Here is an 18,673-nt window from a genome sequence, read left to right on the forward strand (position 1 = left end):
CAGGTGCTTTTAGTCGATTTGTTCAGCTTTTTAAATTTATATTAAAGGGTATACTACTATGTCAGTATCTTAAATAGTTATATTGTACATATTTAATCCTTTTTACAGTATAGATATTGCGCCTGGCTTTTCCTCAGCCCTTCTCTTTTCTTGTTCCGAGTTGTTTTGTATAAGTTGTACAAAGAAACACCAATGTACGAGGAGCACCTGAACACAGCAGCTCAGCCAGCGGCGGTGCCATCTAGCGGCAACAAGAGGCAACGACAAGCAGCCGCCACACGGTTGTTTCCAGCGTCAGTGGTGCAGCAGCACATCCCGGTCTGACCGCAGCTCTGTCTGTGCGTGTGTCTGTGCGCAGGACACGGCAGACAGCCGGCCAGTGAGCCCGCACGCAGGCAGAGCAGGAGGCCATGAGCACCGCGTTTTCCTGACCGCCTCCATTCACAACCAGAGCCTCTGCAGCTGAAATCTGGGAGGTGTGCGCGTTTCTAGCGGAGGAGGAGCGGGGATGCTGAGCACTGCAGCAGTCGACATGCCGGGCCTGCTCCACATCACGCTACTTGGTGAGTGTGTTTATTTATCAAGCCGTGACCACAAACAGCTGTAGTGAGCCAGTCGGTTTTCAGGACGTGCACATTTTCCGACAAACGCAAGAAAATATACAGCGGCCAGATTTGGGGGACTTTGAAAACCATCACACATGAAGGTAAGACTGGTGTAAAACTCCCCACTGAGCACCACGGACACGTTGAACTGGGATTTTTTCAGAATGAACGATGTTTATTCATAGTAACGTAATGAGTCAGGGTGGAACCAGCCGCCAGGTTGATTCCTGCAAAGTGGACGCACAGGCTGGCGGTGTGTGGGAGGCGCGCAGTGCACTTAAATCAGACACACACTGCGTCATCTGACTGACACACACACACACACCGGACATGGAGCCCAATCAGCTTCATCATCAGTAACACAGCTGCTTGTCATCAGTTTTGCATCCTCATGCACATCAATAATAAAACAACCATCCATCCATTATCTATACCGCTTATAACTGAGGTGGGGGGGGTGTTAGGCACAGGGAAAACGTGCAGACTCCGCACAGAAAGGCCCTGGGTGGGGATTGAACCTTGTAAAATGACAGCCCTAACCACTGCGCCACTGTGCCGCCCATAATAAAACATGTATTGTTTTATGTGATGAGCCAAATCAGTGCCATCGTAAATAATGATCTATAATTAATGATTATTTTCATTATCAGTTTTTTGTCTAAAATATTTTTAAAGGTATGAACTGGTTTCCCACAGCTCAGTGTTGTGTTCAAATAGCTCGTTTCCTTTATAATCCAAACGTATTTTCATCATGTGATAGAGAAAAGCGTCACCTCGTCGCCAGTGACGAGCTCCAAACAGCAAATTACCCTTTTTTTTTTGCTTGACAACTGATTCAAATGAACTATGAATCATCAAAACTAGAGATTAATGTTGTGCCAGGTGACTAATGGATCCATAGCTTCAGCTCTAATAATAATTATAGATCACAGCATCCACACAGTAGCATGGCAGCATCTGGAGTTTGTTTACTACTTGTTTATCTGATGATGACTGTTACTGTGCAGAGGTTTGTCAGGATCTGCCCACGGAGGAAGCTCCCACTGCTTCTTCTTCTCTGGTGTCTGTGCAGCTCCACTGACATTAAACTAGAGTTTCAGTAGAACAAGTAGAAACAGTCTGATCTCAGTGACACAGAGGCCTGATTGGGACACAGAGGAGCTGGCAGGGTGAGGAAGAGGATGCTAGGCTGTGTCACCAGTCTGTTGAGGTGAAGGGGATTTGGGGGATGGTCTCAGCCGAACGCGTGCTGATCGGAGGGGTGTTAAAGCACAGAGTGGGGGGGGGGCTTTAGGGTGACCCCTTCAACCAACATACTGGACACAGAATCAAAGAAGAAGATGCAGCTGTACCATCAGATTGAACAGAGAAACTGCAGTGATTCCTTTTGCGGAGTCACACACAGACATGACAGAAAAGCTTGTGTGTTGCTGACTAAGCATTTGTTTTTGTCAGCGAGGGACTTTTCTCTCCCAGGTTCACTGTGGTTTGGTGAACTTCGGCAGGTATCTCCCTTCCAGAAGCTGCTCATGTCCCCTGAAGCACCGACCGCCTCGTCCAGCTCAGCATGAAGCTGATCTGTCTTCATCTGATAAGGCCGACTCAGCTGTTCAGACCCTCTGACCGAACAGACGCTGGGAGGGTTTTCTCAAGTGATCACGCTGCAAGGTCATCATGTAGCTGTGAAACCTGGGTGTGCAGTCTGACAGAGCTTCCTCTGTGTGCTGTTAGACAACACATCCGACTGTTCACACACTTACAGGACACATTTAGAGCTGACGCCACGTTAGGTTACACAGAGCAGAGGGGGTGATGGGGGGCGAGTTTCATAGGTGAGAGGGAGGACGACAAGGCCACGCGGTTACACAGAGCAGAGGGGGTGATGGGGGGCGAGTTTCATAGGTGAGAGGGAGGACGACAAGGCCACGCGGTTACACAGAGCAGAGGGGGTGATGGGGGGCGAGTTTCATAGGTGAGAGGGAGGACGACAAGGCCACGCGGTTACACAGAGCAGAGGGGGTGATGGGGGGCGAGTTTCATAGGTGAGAGGGAGGACGACAACGCCACGCGGTTACACAGAGCAGAGGGGGTGATGGGGGGCGAGTTTCATAGGTGAGAGGGAGGACGACAATGCCACACGGTTACACAGAGCAGAGGGGGTGATGGGGGGCGAGTTTCATAGGTGAGAGGGAGGACGACAATGCCACACGGTTACACAGAGCAGAGGGGGTGATGGGGGGCGAGTTTCATAGGTGAGAGGGAGGACGACAATGCCACACGGTTACACAGAGCAGAGGGGGTGATGGGGGGCGAGTTTCATAGGTGAGAGGGAGGACGACAATGCCACACGGTTACACAGAGCAGAGGGGGTGATGGGGGGCGAGTTTCAATACTTGGCGTCAACTGTCCAAATTGATGGGGAGTGTGACAGAGGAGAGTGTAGGCAGGGTGGAGGGAGGTGAGAGGAGCAGGACTGGGAGCGTTTGGGCTTGTGCAGATGAGGATTGTGGGATATACTGGGAGAGGAATGCTGAGGATGGAGCCCCAGTAAAAGAGGAGGTCTGCCAATGTGGTGAGGGAGGACGTGGCATGACAGGAACATGCGGAGGACAGAGTGAGATGGAGACGGTGATCTGCTGTGGCGACTCCGAACAGGAGCAGCAAGAAGAAGGAAGTCGGTGATGATCTCATGCAGCCATATTTAAAAGTTACTAACTGACAAGTATCAGAATCGACCTCTCAGCTTGCTAGAACGTCTGTAACCAGCGTTGCCCTGGTGTCCTCAGCATCAGGCCCTAAAGTCCTAACAACGGATAGCGGTGCTGCATGTCCACCTGCTGATGACAAGTATGATGTAGTATTGGTAGGTAGGTTGGTAGGTAGGTACTTTATTGGTACCTCAATGGGGAAATGTCAGTGTTTGAACAAACAACATAACACCATGAGAAACAAGCACCACACACACATCCTGATAAATAAAATCCAAGTACTCAAAAATAGACAGAATCAAGTATTTGAATAATCAAGAACAGAATTTACATATGTGCATATTAACCATTCATTTTACCCCAGGATTTGAATATTGGACCTCAGTTGACTATTACATAGTCCCTCATACTTTCACCTAGCTTATCCCTGCAGTGATGTATTGTACAGTCTGATTGCTGTGGGGAGGAATGACCTACGGTAACGCTCCTTCTTACACTGGGGATGTAACAGTCTGGGCCTAAAAGAACTGTTCAGAGCCTCTACTGTGTGGTGCAGGGGATGGGAGGGGTCATGCATGATGGATGTTAGTTTTACCAGCATCCTTCTGTCCACCACCTCCTTGATGGAATCCAGGGGCCAGCCCAGGACAGACCCAGCTCTCTTGACCAGTTTGTTTAGTCTCTTCCTGTCCCTGTCCGTGCCACCTCCTGCCCAACGCACAACAGGGTAAAAAACAGCAGATGCCACCACAGTATCATAAAAAGTCTGAAGGAGTGCCCCACACGCATCAGTGTTTTCAGTCCATTTTGTTGTTGAGGTGGACCCCCAGGTATTTAAAGGTGTCCACAGTCTCAATGACTGAGCCCTGAAAGCTGACCAGAGTGAGTGCTGGTGATTTCCACCGGGGATCAATCACCATCTCTTTAGTCTTACTGGTGTTCAGGACCAGTTGATTTTCCCCACACCACTTCACAAAGTCAGTAACAACCCCCCTGTATTCCCGCTCATCCCCCCCCAATACACATCCAACAATGGGGGAAAGCACCGTCCCTCGTGCTGCAGACCACCACATCCGACACACAGTCACGCAGCCCGACAAACTGAGGTCTGTTTGTGAGGTAGTTAATGGTCCATTCAGACAGGTGTTGGTCCACATCTGCCCCCTCCAACTCCCCCCTCAGCAGTGACGGCTGGATTGTGTTGAAAGCACTGGAGAAGTCAAAGAACATGACCCTCACTGTGCTTCCAGGGGACTCCAGATGAGATAGGGCTCGATGCAGCATGTAGATAATGGCGTCATCAACCCCGATGCATGTATTGCAGCATTTTCATCAGTTGCTCCAGCTCTGGTTTGGTCTCCACCAACTCCTGAGAGGAATATCAATATCTTCTGATGCTGGATGATCCACCAACTTCAACTAGCTGCCAACTTTGTCTTTTGCTTAGCAGGCGTGTTATAAGAGCTGCCTGCTGCGACCAAATCAACACCACAGTGGTAACATTACTGGCCTCAAGCTGAGACAAAGGCTGCTACAACACTGCAGAGTCAGGTGGTAGTTCTCTGTGGAGATTAGCAAACAAAGCTGCGCTGTATCATTGGCAGTACTGATACTAAAGTAGAGGCCGAGTAGTCGCACCAGGATCCAGTCGCTGAGCATTTCACTACCACTGCATTAAGTTGTACAAATCATTTCTCTTGTGTATATACCACAATAATAATTTAAAGCTACATCAGCACACATTACATTTTAGAGCCTCTGTGGGATGTATTGTGCACTGCACATCCTGGCGCTGTCTTCTTCCCAACAATCACTGAGGAGAAGCCATGGATTTACGGTGTGACCTGGCCCAGGATCCAGGGTTTCCCAGTAATGAGCACATTCACAGCAGCTGGCCCTGCACTGAGCTGAGCTCTTCTTTCTAAAGCTTCGTTTTTCATCATCTCCAAAATAAGAGAATGTTTTGGTCCTTGGAATTGTGAACACACGCTTCATTAATGTGGAGCTCTGTCAGCACAGTGCTGACTTGGGGCTGTGGAATTAAAACAACCACAGCACTTCTCCACATTCGATGGATCCTTTACCTCTCTCCTCTTCGCCCTGTTCATCCTTAACTTCCGTCCTCCCTCCAGCTCCACCGTCCTCGGTGCCGTTCACCCAGTCGTCCACAGACAGCAGGACGCTTTGTGCTGGTTTTCATACTAAGTGCAACAGTGAAACAGTGAAATTTAATTTTTATGTCATTAGATCCATTGGGTTCAGTATAATTTGTAATATTTTTATTTTACCCCAGTCACGTGTGCACGGGGCCAACTGTGAGTTTGTAGAGCAGCAGTTCCAGTCCTCATCTCAGACGTGGAGACCCCCTCTGCTGTTCAGACACTTACCCCCCATTCTCCTCCTTTTTGGAAATCATGCAGCCTGTTTGTGGTGTCGGGCCAGAGCTTAAAGTGCTATAGACGCATTAGCTGTGATATGGTAATCTGCTCAGTCTGGCCGTGAGGCCACGCGACCATCTGTGGTCTCAGACAGAGAGGACCATGGGATACGTGAGGCCTCTGGCTCTGTGCCAAGTGACAGGGATTAGAGAAGGATGGATGGACGAGTGAGTGAATGTCTGACCACTGCTGTCATAAATGGCTAAGTTACTAAGTGAATGTTTTGACAAAGGTGTTGCAGAAAGTAGACAGCAGCTTTGGGGTTGCCAGGTTGAGAACGTGAATGTTTTGACAAAGGTGTTGCAGAGAGTAGACAGCGGCTTTGGGGTTGCCAGGTTGTGAACAGTCCTCCTCCAGCACAACACTTTGTTTTTTTAAAGCTTTAGCTCATTAGGGCGCCCTGTGCAGTGGACAGTGTGACTGCTTATCTTCTGGAAAGCAGCTGCAGCACGTCCGAGCCAAAGCTATTTATAAACTGATCATTAACATTGACAGCTGCAGAGGCTTCCTGTACTGTAGCACCATTTATTAACATCTGTAACTACATTAATACTGAAGAGAAACACACGGCCATGTTGTTGTTGTCCAAGTGTTGGATGCAAGAAAGACTTTACTCTAACACTGATTTGGACTTTTTAACTAGTCAGACTGTGTATAAGTGAATTAACGGTTATATCAATCAATCAATCCCTTTCAATTTATTGTCTTTCTGGAAATTCTTTTTTGTGTCTGTGGCAATTGTCAGGCAAGTACATTACACATTAACACAACACAGATGGGCATTCCCACCCTACACCATCATATCACAGTGAACCATCATGATGCCGTCACTTCTAAATGTTATTGATCAGTTTATAAATGGTTACGGTCCAGGTGTCCTGCTGCTGCTTTCCAGAGAATCATGATGGAGGAGGATTTTCCACAACCCAAATGTTCGGTCTCATTAACAGATCTATGCCACATTAATTAAATACAGCTTATAAACCCTTTGTAAACGGCGCCATGTTAGCAGAAAATGAAGAGCAGAATCAATCTGAGTGAGAGAATGAACAGAGGGTGATGAGAGAAGTTTAAATAAACCCCCTAAAAGAGGTGGTGGGGATGAGTGCTGTTCTCTCTCTGAGCTCAAACAAGAGGAAAAGTCCTCGTAGTCTGCAGCGAATCAGTGAAGTGATCTGATCTCAGTCGATCTCACGCGGTGTGTTGCTTTCAGTCTGACATGTTTGTATGAGCCACTCTGGGGATAATCAGCCTCGTTGTTGAAACCCAGACTGGGTTTCTACATTTTTCCAGCCTCCATCGTTTGTACATCAGCTGTTTTAAAGCAAGTAAATGTAGCAAAACTAAATTAGACATTGACCCCCAGTTAGTTCTTCACATTAAACCCCACTCACTGCGCAGCATTTAGAAGCTTCCAGAAACATTTAATAAAGAGTTTGTAGTGCACGATAATGGAGCTGTAGGCAGATACCATGACAGCTTCAAGTTTTTATCAGTGTCAACAACTGTAACCTCTCCTGAAGACATGTTTTATATTGTTACAGCTGTTTTATTGTTGTTTATACAGACGCTGAGCAGGAGTGAGGGCTGGAGACAGTTACAGTAATCACATTTATTTCTGTTTACAACCACAGAATGTGTTTTTATTCCTAGAGATGCTAAGAGGGGTTTACGTTTATCCATACTACTGTCATTTACACTGCTCAGTAAAACTCTGATTCCACAGCACTGAAAATGGGTTTTGTCACAGTTAATAAACCAAACCACTGAAGGAATTTAATTAAGATCATTCTTACACAGGCTTGTAATCAAAGTTACAGCGGTTTCATATTTATTTATCCATCAATCTGTGTTGAGGACAAAATATTAAGCTTGTCAATATTCGGTAATCTTTTCCATATTTCTCACTCTGCTGTGTAAATTAGTGGTAGCAGACGTTCTTCATGTTATTGTTTTTAATGCTCCTTTTATTTTTTGCCACCCTTTTCATTCCCGTTCTACACATTTGTGCGCAGACGTGACAGCTTATTCTTGTCATAGTGAAGAACTGCACCAGTGTTACAGATGTTTTTAAATGAAATGCAACGCATCAGGGTCACCTTTGTGTTTCCCCTCCCTGTGCTGCAGCTCTTCTGACCAGCTGTGATGCCTTCAGACTGGCTCCGTCCCAGCATGTCATCCCCGTCAGCCTGTTCCAGGATGCAGGTCCAGCCCAGACGCATGCTGTCCAGGCTTTAGTCAGAACCAAACGCCACTCGGTCCATGAGTTAGTGCGAGCCCAGCCTCATTTGGTTCATGACATGGGCTGGCCAGAGATTCGGGAGACATCCCGCTCCCAGAACCAGATGGATTCGGCCAACTCCTCCCAGTTAAACCCAGCATCCTCAGCCAATCAGGACGCAGTCAGGACCCGCACGGTGGAGGATGAAAACCTCAGCGTGGAAGATGAGATGGAGGTGATGTGTATTAAACAGTACAAGGTTAATGCTGCAGTGCCTTAATAATCTGAACAGTAAAAGCAACTGAAAGCAAGTTGTCAAAGTTATTGTTGTTGTTGTTGCTGTTGTTTTATTATCTTCTACATGGTTTAATCAAAACTATGAAATAACAGATATGGAGTTGTGTTGTAAGCAAAACCATGTTTCTTCTAAGCATGTTTCATATTTTGGATTCCTCTAAGTAGCCACGGTTTGCTTCGAGGGCTGCTGTGCACACAGACCTTAAGCAGCGTGAATGGTTTTCATCAAGCAGGTGTGCATCAAATATCAACTGCTGGAAATTCTTTCCTTCTTCGTGTGTGCCAGGCCGTTGGCTGCGATGTGCTGAGGTAGTGCCGGTAAACAGCAAATAGCTCTTTTTACTGCGTTTCCACTCTCGGACCCTCCCTTCTGTGAGATCTCACAACAGTCAACCATCAGTTTGTTTTATTTATTTATTTCCTCCCAGGCTCCGTAGAACGTGAAGGTGTGTTCTTTCTGACTGGTCCTGTATGAAGGAGAAGGTCTCACATGGAGTCCCCTCCTGCCGTCCTCGTCAGTCACATTCACTCAGTAAAAAGGAGGAACCCTGTCACGTGGGGCAGAGATGACTCACCTAACTTCAGTTGTTTGATCAGCTTCAGAACAAATTTATTCCTGATGCTGTTTAGTCACTGCTACTGTTTGGGAACACCAGGGCTGGACAGTGTGACTGTTCTCCTCAGTTCTTTGTAGTAAGACCATGATTTATTTTCTGGGTACTTATCTGTCTGTCTGTCTGTCTGTCTGACTTTCAGCATATGGTTCATCTGGTGGTTCCCCAGGATGCAGAAAGCTACAGGGGACATCCAGGCACCACTGACCCAGAGACAGAGCTCCGCAGTGGGCCAGGAGCTGGCGATGCCTCCCAGGAGGCCTCGGGCTTCTATGGAACGGACATGGAGGACAGAGACGGAGGAGAGGAGCGAGACAGGAGAGGAGGAGAGGAGGAGTGGGAGAGAGACACAGGGGAGGACAGAGAAAAGACAGGGGGAGATGTCAGAGGAGGGGATGAAGAGAGAGGAGGAGGAAGAGGCGCTCAACATGGGGATGAAGAGAGAGGAGGAGGAAGAGGCGCTCAGCATGTTCATGTCCCGGGTGACTTAGAGGTCAACCACACGGCACCAGATCTGGACGCTCTGATTGGTTAGTACACTGTGAAGACGTTCATAACAGTAAAATACCTTCAGCATTTTACTTCATAGCACATCTACTATGTTTTAACAGTATATTACTATATATTAGATTATAGTATATGACAGTAGGAAAACTGTTCTGCCATAAATTTACAGTATATGTCAGCATGTTACTCTTTATTTACCAAGGGCGATACAGTCTGTGTTCAACTGCTATAAATCCTCACACACTGAATAAAGTATTGCTGTAGTTTATTACAAGTCCTCAAGGACATACAAGTATTTTGTAACTACAGTACATGTCCTACAAGTCTTTTGTCCAAGCAAAACCTTATGACGACTGTAGGAGGAAAATAACAAACAGGAATTTTATTTATGATTTGCACAGACACACACTCACACACACACGTTTCTGACATGCCTCTTTGTGTCTCACAGGCTACAGTCCGTCCTTCCTCCCATCCAGCTCCAAGCTGCCCAGCAACTCCACCCAAGCTGAGGTGCATGATTCTGGGCTACAGGAGCATCGTGCATCCCCGGTGCTGGAGGTGAGGACAGAGAAGACATGGCTTGATATGGACACTGATATGTTACAGAGATGTCCTACTGTTTTATTCTCATGGCTGGACATGTAGTAGTGTTTTAGAGTATAAACATGTGGGAAACACATAAGAACTGAAACACATACACAAGCATCACAAAAATAGCACCTAACACCTGTTCTACTCAAACTAGAATTACCTGTCCAGACCCATATAATATATGTAGTGACGATTCTAAAGTGTAATAAAAGATGTATTCTCTGGCCACGACACTGACCTGTATGATTCTAGTGAATAATCTTTGTAGTTTTCCAAAACTAGCAGTTAAAAAATGGATGTCCAGTTCACATAGCCACTGGCCAGGTGTGGATTGGGACCTTATCTCGCACCATTCATACATTCTCGTCCGCTTATCCGGGGTCGGGTCGCAGTGGTAGCAGGTTCGGTGAGATAGTCCAGATGTTCCTCTCCCCAGTGATGGGTTCCAGCTCCTCTGGTGGGATTCTGAGGCGTTCCCAGGCTAGATGAGATGTACAATCTCTCCAAGTGACACTGCAAAGAACATTTTGGGAAATGTTGTTTTCTGAGATATTTTTTCTCATGTTATTGCAGTGCGTGTGTGTGTGTGTGTGTGTGTGTGTGTGTGTGTGTGTGTGTTTGCCCAGTGCTCCACAGACTCCCAACTCCCCTCACAGTTTTCCCTGAAAATAACAGGTTTTGGGAAGTAGACTAACCTTTGACCCAGCCCTAACTTGCGTTCCTTTGACTGTGGAAACTGTTACATTGTCTTTGTTGGTGTCTTATATCTGATATGAAGACTTGTGCCGATCTCCTGCAGGAGAACGTTGCCTTCTCCACCCACAGTGGAAGTAACACCTTTGACTGTAACTGGAGTGTTGTCCTGTAACGTCTACTGTACAGGTGGCTCCTTTAGAGAGAGAGGTGTGGGAGGCAGAGGGCGAGGAAGACGTTCAGTCCAGCGGCTATGGAGTCCTTCACTCTTCTGTCACTGCAGCTAGTGCTATATCTGCTGCTGCTGGGGGAGGCGCCGTGGGGACTGCCACCCCTGAGACTGACACGGGCACAGACTTTGGGCTGCTGCGAAGTTATGCAAAAGGTGCAGTGTACCAAATAGCATTTTCCATTGCTTGTTTGATCTTGTTTCTGTGTGAGATGTTTTATTTGTTTCTGTGTTGTATTACGGTTTCAGTTCCAGGTATATTCTAGGTCAGGTTTCTTTCAGCAACACAGACCATGCAAAACCTGATTTTAACATTTTGGGTTGTGGTATCTGGGCAAAAGACTAGGGGATTACAGAATGTGATCGTTTGTTTGTTGCTGGTTCCACCGTCTTTGCTAGAAACACAACACTGCAGCAATGGAATAAATGCAAGGCAGACATATTGATTCATTCCATCCAAGAGGAAACATCACATCAGAAAAATACTGAAGGACAAAAGATGATCGCTTATCTTGTATGTGTGATTTGTTGCTACAGATGAGACAGAGGATGAGGAGACGGCGAGAGAGGCGGAAGAGGAAGAAGCAGGCGTGGCACACATTGGATTGTTTACCCAGAATCCCACTGTACCAGAGGTTGGCATGGTTCCCAGCAGAGAGCCCCTGCAGCCCAGCACAGGAGAACACGAGTTAACAGGTGAGCCTCTTTAACACTGACTTTACATTACAATATACCGTAGCTGTAAACAGCGACCAACACAAAAGTCAGTCACTGACTTTTGGTGGTATGTCTGCCACTGTCATCAAAATAGTAAACTGCTGTAATAGACTCACAACAGTAATTCAGGGCTTAACAAGTGGCTACGTAATTAAATATTTTACAAACTGATTCTTTGTGTTTTTGGGCAAGGAGTTAATCTGAAAGACATAAGTGAAGAGCGGGAGGAGGAGCGATGGAGAAAAGCTGATAGAGAGGAAACAAGACCCATCATCCCACTCACCACAAACCCCTCCCCCACCATTGGCTTCACCGACCCATCCTGGGATTGGCTGGAGAAGACTACGTCTCTGCAGACGGTGAGGTCAGAGCTCAGGGGAGGTGGGGTCACAGAGGCCCTCATGCCGGACAGTGACTTTGAGGAGATGGAGGAGGCACAGCAGGTACACCTTCTTATTTTTAAATCAGACAGTATCATACTTTAAGTCTGTTTCACAGTCTTACATTCTAGTTGTCTGACTCTGAATCTTTCAGGTGGTGTGTGTAGACTGGAGTGAGCTGGCTGGGAGCGGCTACGTCGTCCTCAACATGACGCAAAACTTGAACTGTGTAAGTACAAGGATGCAATCTTCAAATTAAAGGTGCCACATTTAGCATTTTAACTTGACTGAATCGCTAAAAACATTATGCTAATGTGCCTGATTGGCTTTACTGGTCACCAGAAAACTGCAAGTCTGCACTTCAAGAATCAAGGAAGTAAGAGGGCCGGCATCCAAATCGTTTGAATAGCATCAGAACTTTATGTTTCTGATAGGTGGGCAGATGGTTTTAACAGATGTGAATGCTCTTGGCTAAGCCAGATCATTTCTCCCACACTGTCAGACCCAGAACTAAAGGAAGTGAAGGACTTTATTTGGGTTTTACAGGTGGCACAGCTGGAGGACATCTGTTATTGTGTGTGAGGGAAGAAGGATGTCAGTGTGCTGTCTGTCGCCATGACAGCAACACGATTCATCACTGCCGCTCTTACAGCAGCATGGATGGAGTCTTATAACATGTGTCCCCTTTCTCGTTTCTTCTTTTTAATGTGAAAAATGGCAGCAGCAGGCTGTTACAACCAACAGTTAGGATGCTAGTTTGGCGACCTCTAGTTGACAATAGTAATTATAACATGAGCAAAAGATGAATGTGTGTGTGTGAGACAGGAGGAGTTTCGTGTAGACCGGGGAGTACGGTTGTTGAAGATCATGGAGCGAGTGTTTGCCCGACGAATGAATAGCCCCGAGGGATCATGGGTACTCTACCTCAGCAAGCCGACACACCAGCAACACCAGCTGCTGATGAACGTGGCATCTGAGCATGGTATACAAACACACACACACACACACACACACACACACACTTTGTTCTCTTTATAATGTACAAAATGAAACAAATGCTTCTGCTGTTACAGCTTTATTCTCTGAGTTATATAAACAAACACTGTGTATATGAGAAAAGTCAGTTTGTGCACCTCTGTGTTGTAACCCCTTAAAATCAGTTTAGTTTATATTTTATTTGTTTTTTGTACCTGTTACACTGGGTTAACATTGTTTCACATGTTTTGTTTTTTTTTTTGTCTTTTAGGGGTGATAGCTACCAAGGATGTGCTGGGCATGCTGGGAGAAATCAGGAAACATTTACTTAAGGTACACATCCAGTAACTTTTTACACTACCCTCAGATGCTCAGCACAGTTAACACAGATAGATTTTCTTAAACAGTTGTCAAAACAAATGAAAAAACAAGTTGTAGAGTTTCTGCTCATATAAACACATTGTGATAGTACTTGTTAATACTGGTTCCTGGTTTAGACGTCGCTGAGCAGAAAGTGACCTAGATAATGATAATAATAATAATCTAGAGGTTAGAATATTCCATCTTTTAGCAAAAGACTAGCGCTGGTTTCCAAGCCTTACAAAAAAAGCAGCGTCCAGTTGGGACTGTGTTGCATTTCAGATGTCTATGAGATGTTAGTAGCTCCATCAAATATTAGAGACCAAAAAATGTCTGCAGTTTGCTGTAGCAGAGCTTTGTTGTTCAAAGGTTTCCTCTCCCGTTTAGCACCCTCTTTTTATCTATTGTCCCTTTGGAGGGGCCCGACCCACACTGTGAACATCCTCATAATATGTGCAATAGGAGCACGTTGTGTGCAGGTGAAACATAATGCTCCCAAATACCTTTGTTTTTTTATATTATGTCAAAAACTTTAATTAGCTTACAGCCTCATTCGGCCTCTTCAAACCTGATGAAGTTGCTTGGCAACTAAAAACATAAAAATCAGTGTTTTGATTGTTTCACTTTTTTATCTGTAGACTTGCATCTTATATAAGTGATTCTTTATACAGAGGTAAACGTACACGATGCTAGTAGATTAAATTAATGTCACAGTAATCATTATAATGAGGTACTTTGCTGGTATTGTACACATTTAAAGAAACTATACCACATCCATCATGCATACATGTGCACAGGCACACACCACCTGTCAAAGGTTTTGAAACTCTCGTCCATTGGATTGAATAGGAAAGTGTGGTAGTGTTTTTTATGTCTGCAATAAAACTGTTTTGTTTTCATATTCAGTTAAATGAGTGTGTGTGTGTGTGTGTGTTTCTTCAGGTGGGCATCCAGAACTACACTGCAGCCAGCAGCTGTCAGTCTCGGCCCAGTCAAACACGCAGCGACTACGGCAAGCTGTTTGTGGTGCTGGTGATCATCGGCTCCATCTGCATGGTCATCATCACATCTGGATTCATATACATCTGCTGGCAAAGACGACTGTCCGCAGCTAAAACTACGGTCAGTAGACACACATGCACACACGTACTTACTGCTTTGTGACTGCGATAAAATAAGTGGGTGCACATACTGTAAGTCCTTTTCAGCAGACGTTAAATACATCTCATCACTGGCGTCATTTACCATGAAACTAATGGCTTTTGTCATTTGACTTGTTTCTTATGGTTTCATTCAGACATGACAAGACATGAGCCACGTGCTTGTGCCATATTTAGCAGCCGGTCTGCAGCAGTGAGGAGTTTCACAGTGTATTTTACTGCTGAAGCCTTAAATAAGACCGTCATCTAGAAAGGGGCTACACATACATGTACGCTGATGCTCCTGTAACTCTTCAGGTCTGTTTTACCACAGTTTCCTGGTGAGGAGCTTCACTTTGTGGAGAACGGTTGCCATGACAACCCCACACTGGACGTGACCAATGACAGCGAGCCTGAGATGAAAGAGAAGAAGCCGAGTGCCAATGGGCTTGCAGGGGGAGGAGAAGGAGGCGGGGACAACAGCAGTCGCTGGCAGGTGATTGGATGGCTGATTAAGTGGCTGTTTTGGGGATGGATGAGCAAATAAACTGCCAGTAACCTTAGCTGGTTTATTAGTAAACTATTTGATTTATTAAGTTAACTTTATTCTGCCAATGAAGCTGTTCATCTTGTTTTTTTTAGGTGTTTGTCAATCAAGCAGCGACTGAGGAGGAGGAGGAGCAGGATACACATCTCTGATGGACTAAAACAAAGAGGTGGCAGGTTATGAAGGATGGGCATCTTTGATAGACAGATGATAAGAGGAGCCTAGAGGGAAGCAGGAGAAGAAGAAGGTGATGATGAGAAACCAATGGTGGGGAGAAGTGTCCAGTCAGCATGGAGCTGGGGTTTAGAATAACAGGAGGAGTCCTTGATATCATCATGGAGACACTGGGGTATACATCACATTCTGTACATTTTAAATTTTAATTCCTGGAAAGACAACAAATGTGCCAAATTCTAAGCTGTCAGCCTTTTGAAATGGTTATCAAAGTTTGATTTGTGAAAACAAAATTTCATAGAACACCATATCCCCACTCGACGTTGGACAATATCTCTGTTACTTACTGGAATAACGCCTCTGTTTAGTGTGCCTGGTGATTTCAGCCTTGAGCTCTGTGGCTGCACGAGATAGTTTGAACATAGAACTAGCAACAAGTCACCACATACAGCGCCATTTTTCATCTTTAATGTTTGAATGATAAGGACTAACATTTGGTTGCTATTCGTTTGACATCCTCTCACATAATGGCACTGACTGGTAGCAGAAACCACAGTTATGGCAAACAGTGCCTGTTCTGAAAGTAGGTTTAATACCCAAAGAAGACATTACAGTATTACTATGATTATCAGTGGTGGACTGTGACTAAGTACATTTGTTCATATACTGTGCTCAAGTACAATTTTGGGGTACTTGAATTTGCTTGAGTATTTTCATCTCTGCTCGTTTATTCTTCTACTTCACTACATTTTATAAGTACATATTATATACATTACATTTAAATAGTACATCAGTATATAGTATAATGTTTAGTTACCAGTTACAATATAAATTAATATTTTAAATACAGAATATATGATGAGTTATGACAGATGAAACTACCAAGCAGTATATAAAGTACTTAAAATGAACACTACTTCCAACATCTACAATGATAAGATGCTATTTACAAATGAATGAAATGCATCATTAACAATAATTCACAACTATAATATGCAATAACACTCTCTGTGATACTTTGAAGTAATTTCATTTCTACCAATACTTCCTAACTTAACATTCTGAATGTAAAACTTTTACTTGTAATGGAGTATTTTTACAAAGTGGTGTTGCTATTTTTACTGAATACTTCCTCCACCACCACTCAAGGTTAAGACAGGTATTACTGTCAGTAGCGGGAAATGGATAATCAATAAAATCCTAGTGATTTTAGCCTGGGACGTGGTTGTTGGTTTTACCCCAGCGTCGGACTTCGATGACAGCAGCGACTCCTCCAAATCACTGAACAGGAAGTGTAGCCTGTAGCAACTTTAAAAGGAAGGTTTTGGCACTTTATCGATTCCTCTTGGAAACAGTGGCTATCATCATTGAAATGCTGCATCATGTTAAATGTATTACATACAGTGACTGAAATATTTCTATTTTGCTTATAGGAATGGTTGTAACTGCTGAGGATGTTTTCTGTACACTCTACAACCGTGGTCGCTATACTTATGTGCTGTTAGCCTAATACGCTTTTTTCAATAGTGTTGGAATGGCTGCTGTATGCACCTGGCTAATCTTGAGGCGATGACACATGGGCAACATTTAGAGGCCAAAAGCATGGCAATATAGCTACATTTATACTGTGGCTAGTTAGTGTTGAATTCAAGTTGCCAAACCCCTAGGTCTGGCTGGACTGTTAAATGTTCAAGTCTGTATGTCCAAATCACTACAGTCATGTCCATGTCCCTGTGTGTGAATCATCATGGTCATGTCTAAGACACCACAGTCATGTTTTCTTCAAGTCCTTTTGTTCACACTGGGCTCATAGTCATGTTCAAGTTATTTCAGACCCACTAAGGACATGTACAAGCCACTAGGCTCTTCTCTGAGTCACTGGGATCCTGTTGGAGTTGGAGTTCCAGTCATAATTCTTCCATGTCACCTCAATCAAATCTGAATCACGTCACTATAATCATGTTCAAGTAGCTACAGTCATGGTCGAGTCATTGCAGTGAAAGATGTACCAGACACTGGGATCGTGTCTGAGTCACTAAGGTGGTGTTCGGATCACTGTAGTCATGTCCATGTCATTTCAGTTCAGATTAAGTCACAAGTTATCAAAAGTGAGAAATGTATTAGCCCTGACGAGTCTAAGTTAAGAAAAGTTTTTAAAAAAATTTTGACTACTGTCCAAACGACCACAGTACACACAGTAATATCACACATCAGATGGACAGAACTAATTTGAGATATTATTTCTAACTGACTGACTGGAATCGAGGTAGACAACTAATATTGCTTTTTGTGTTTAATTTTATTTAGGCAATGATTTTGTTGCTGTAGCTGTCGGTCTCCATTTCTGTTACAGATTGCCCATCTGCATTTCATCGAGATATTGTGTGTGTTTCAGCTCTTTTACTGACTTTTCTCAATGTAACAGCACTGTATGTGGCTTCACTATAGACTACGCTGATTGTTATGCACTTTGTCAGTTAAATAGGATTTATGGAGCGTACAGGACACGTGAGGACTTAAAATCGTCCTGAATATTTTAAGTTAACAGACTGCAGTGGATATTTTCTGTTTCTGAAAGCACAACATACAGACGGGACACAGTCCCCGTGTATTTCTACTGGAAGAGAGAACACATGAGCATGTAGCTTTCAGCACTGCAGTGATCACCAGTATAACAAAACACAGCTTCTGTTGCTTTTGTTGGCAAAAAGCCTGACTGACAGTTTGATAGAGTCAGATTCTGTGGCTAGAAATTGCTTGACAGATTCTGATCATTTAAATTTGTTTTCTTGGCTGTTTTTTCTTTTAAGAATCTGTTTGAAGCCTCATGTATGTTTGCATTTGTTAGCGGTGCTAGTGCAAGTCAATGGGCATTCAGCTGTAGCAACAAAGCAAATGACCCTTTGTTTGTATAAAAAACAAAGTCATTTTCCTGGTAAGATTTTTAACTGTCTGCTATGAATTATTATTATTATTATTTTTTGTCTAGTGGTTTTGTTGAGATTTAATTTATTCACCTGAGGTATTTTCTTTTTCTATGTCTATTTACTTGTGTTTTGATCACAGATTGTCTCTCATTCTTTTGGTTGTCAGTGTAATAAGTTAAATGTAAGAAATAAAGTTTGGAGAATTGTTATATCTTGTCATGTCTTTCACACAAAACCCTGAAATGGATAATTGGCTTTCCAAAATAAATGAATAACCAGATGAATTCTTGTGTGGGATTTCATTTCATGTCTTTTAATTTAATTGTGATTAAATGGTTTATTCTATTTCATTCTTTGTATCCAGTTTTATCTTAAAGAAACATTTTACTATGTTAAAGAAAACTATTTTAAACATGTTGCCATCTGCTGCTATGGAAAAGAGAACTTACACAGGAAGTTTGGCAGGAATGTTGTTACACCAGCCTAATCCCTTTTCAAACATCTTTTTGTTTTTTATTTTAAAACAATTTTTCAAGACTGCAGTGAGG

The 18,673-nt window shown here is 44.1% G+C and overlaps 1 protein-coding gene across 1 annotated transcript; it reads left to right on the plus strand.

Moving 5' to 3' along the window:
* Window positions 1-264: 264 nt before the first annotated feature.
* podxl2 (podocalyxin-like 2) lies at window positions 265-18,105 on the plus strand. The gene is made up of 13 exons (XM_020587782.1): window positions 265-563; window positions 7,879-8,207; window positions 9,026-9,413; window positions 9,842-9,951; window positions 10,867-11,062; window positions 11,444-11,602; window positions 11,816-12,066; window positions 12,158-12,232; window positions 12,829-12,985; window positions 13,250-13,311; window positions 14,281-14,460; window positions 14,812-14,973; window positions 15,120-18,105. The coding sequence occupies exons 1-13, from the start codon at window positions 509-511 to the stop codon at window positions 15,174-15,176; spliced, it is 2,181 nt and encodes a 726-aa protein (XP_020443438.1). The 5' UTR covers window positions 265-508; the 3' UTR covers window positions 15,177-18,105.
* Window positions 18,106-18,673: the final 568 nt, after the last annotated feature.

This window comes from Monopterus albus, unplaced genomic scaffold (assembly GCF_001952655.1).
Source record: "Monopterus albus unplaced genomic scaffold, M_albus_1.0 scaffold479.1, whole genome shotgun sequence".
In the NCBI taxonomy this organism is placed as follows: domain Eukaryota; kingdom Metazoa; phylum Chordata; class Actinopteri; order Synbranchiformes; family Synbranchidae; genus Monopterus; species Monopterus albus.

Bases quoted from the DNA above. Each gene is read 5' to 3' on its own strand.
- podxl2 (XM_020587782.1), top strand. From the start codon at position 509: ATGCTGAGCACTGCAGCAGTCGACATGCCGGGCCTGCTCCACATCACG. The intron at 564-7,878 runs GTGAGTGTGTTT...CCTGTGCTGCAG, and splicing joins GCTCCACATCACGCTACTTG to CTCTTCTGACCAGCTGTGAT. The intron at 11,063-11,443 runs GTGCAGTGTACC...TTGTTGCTACAG, and splicing joins GCTGCGAAGTTATGCAAAAG to ATGAGACAGAGGATGAGGAG.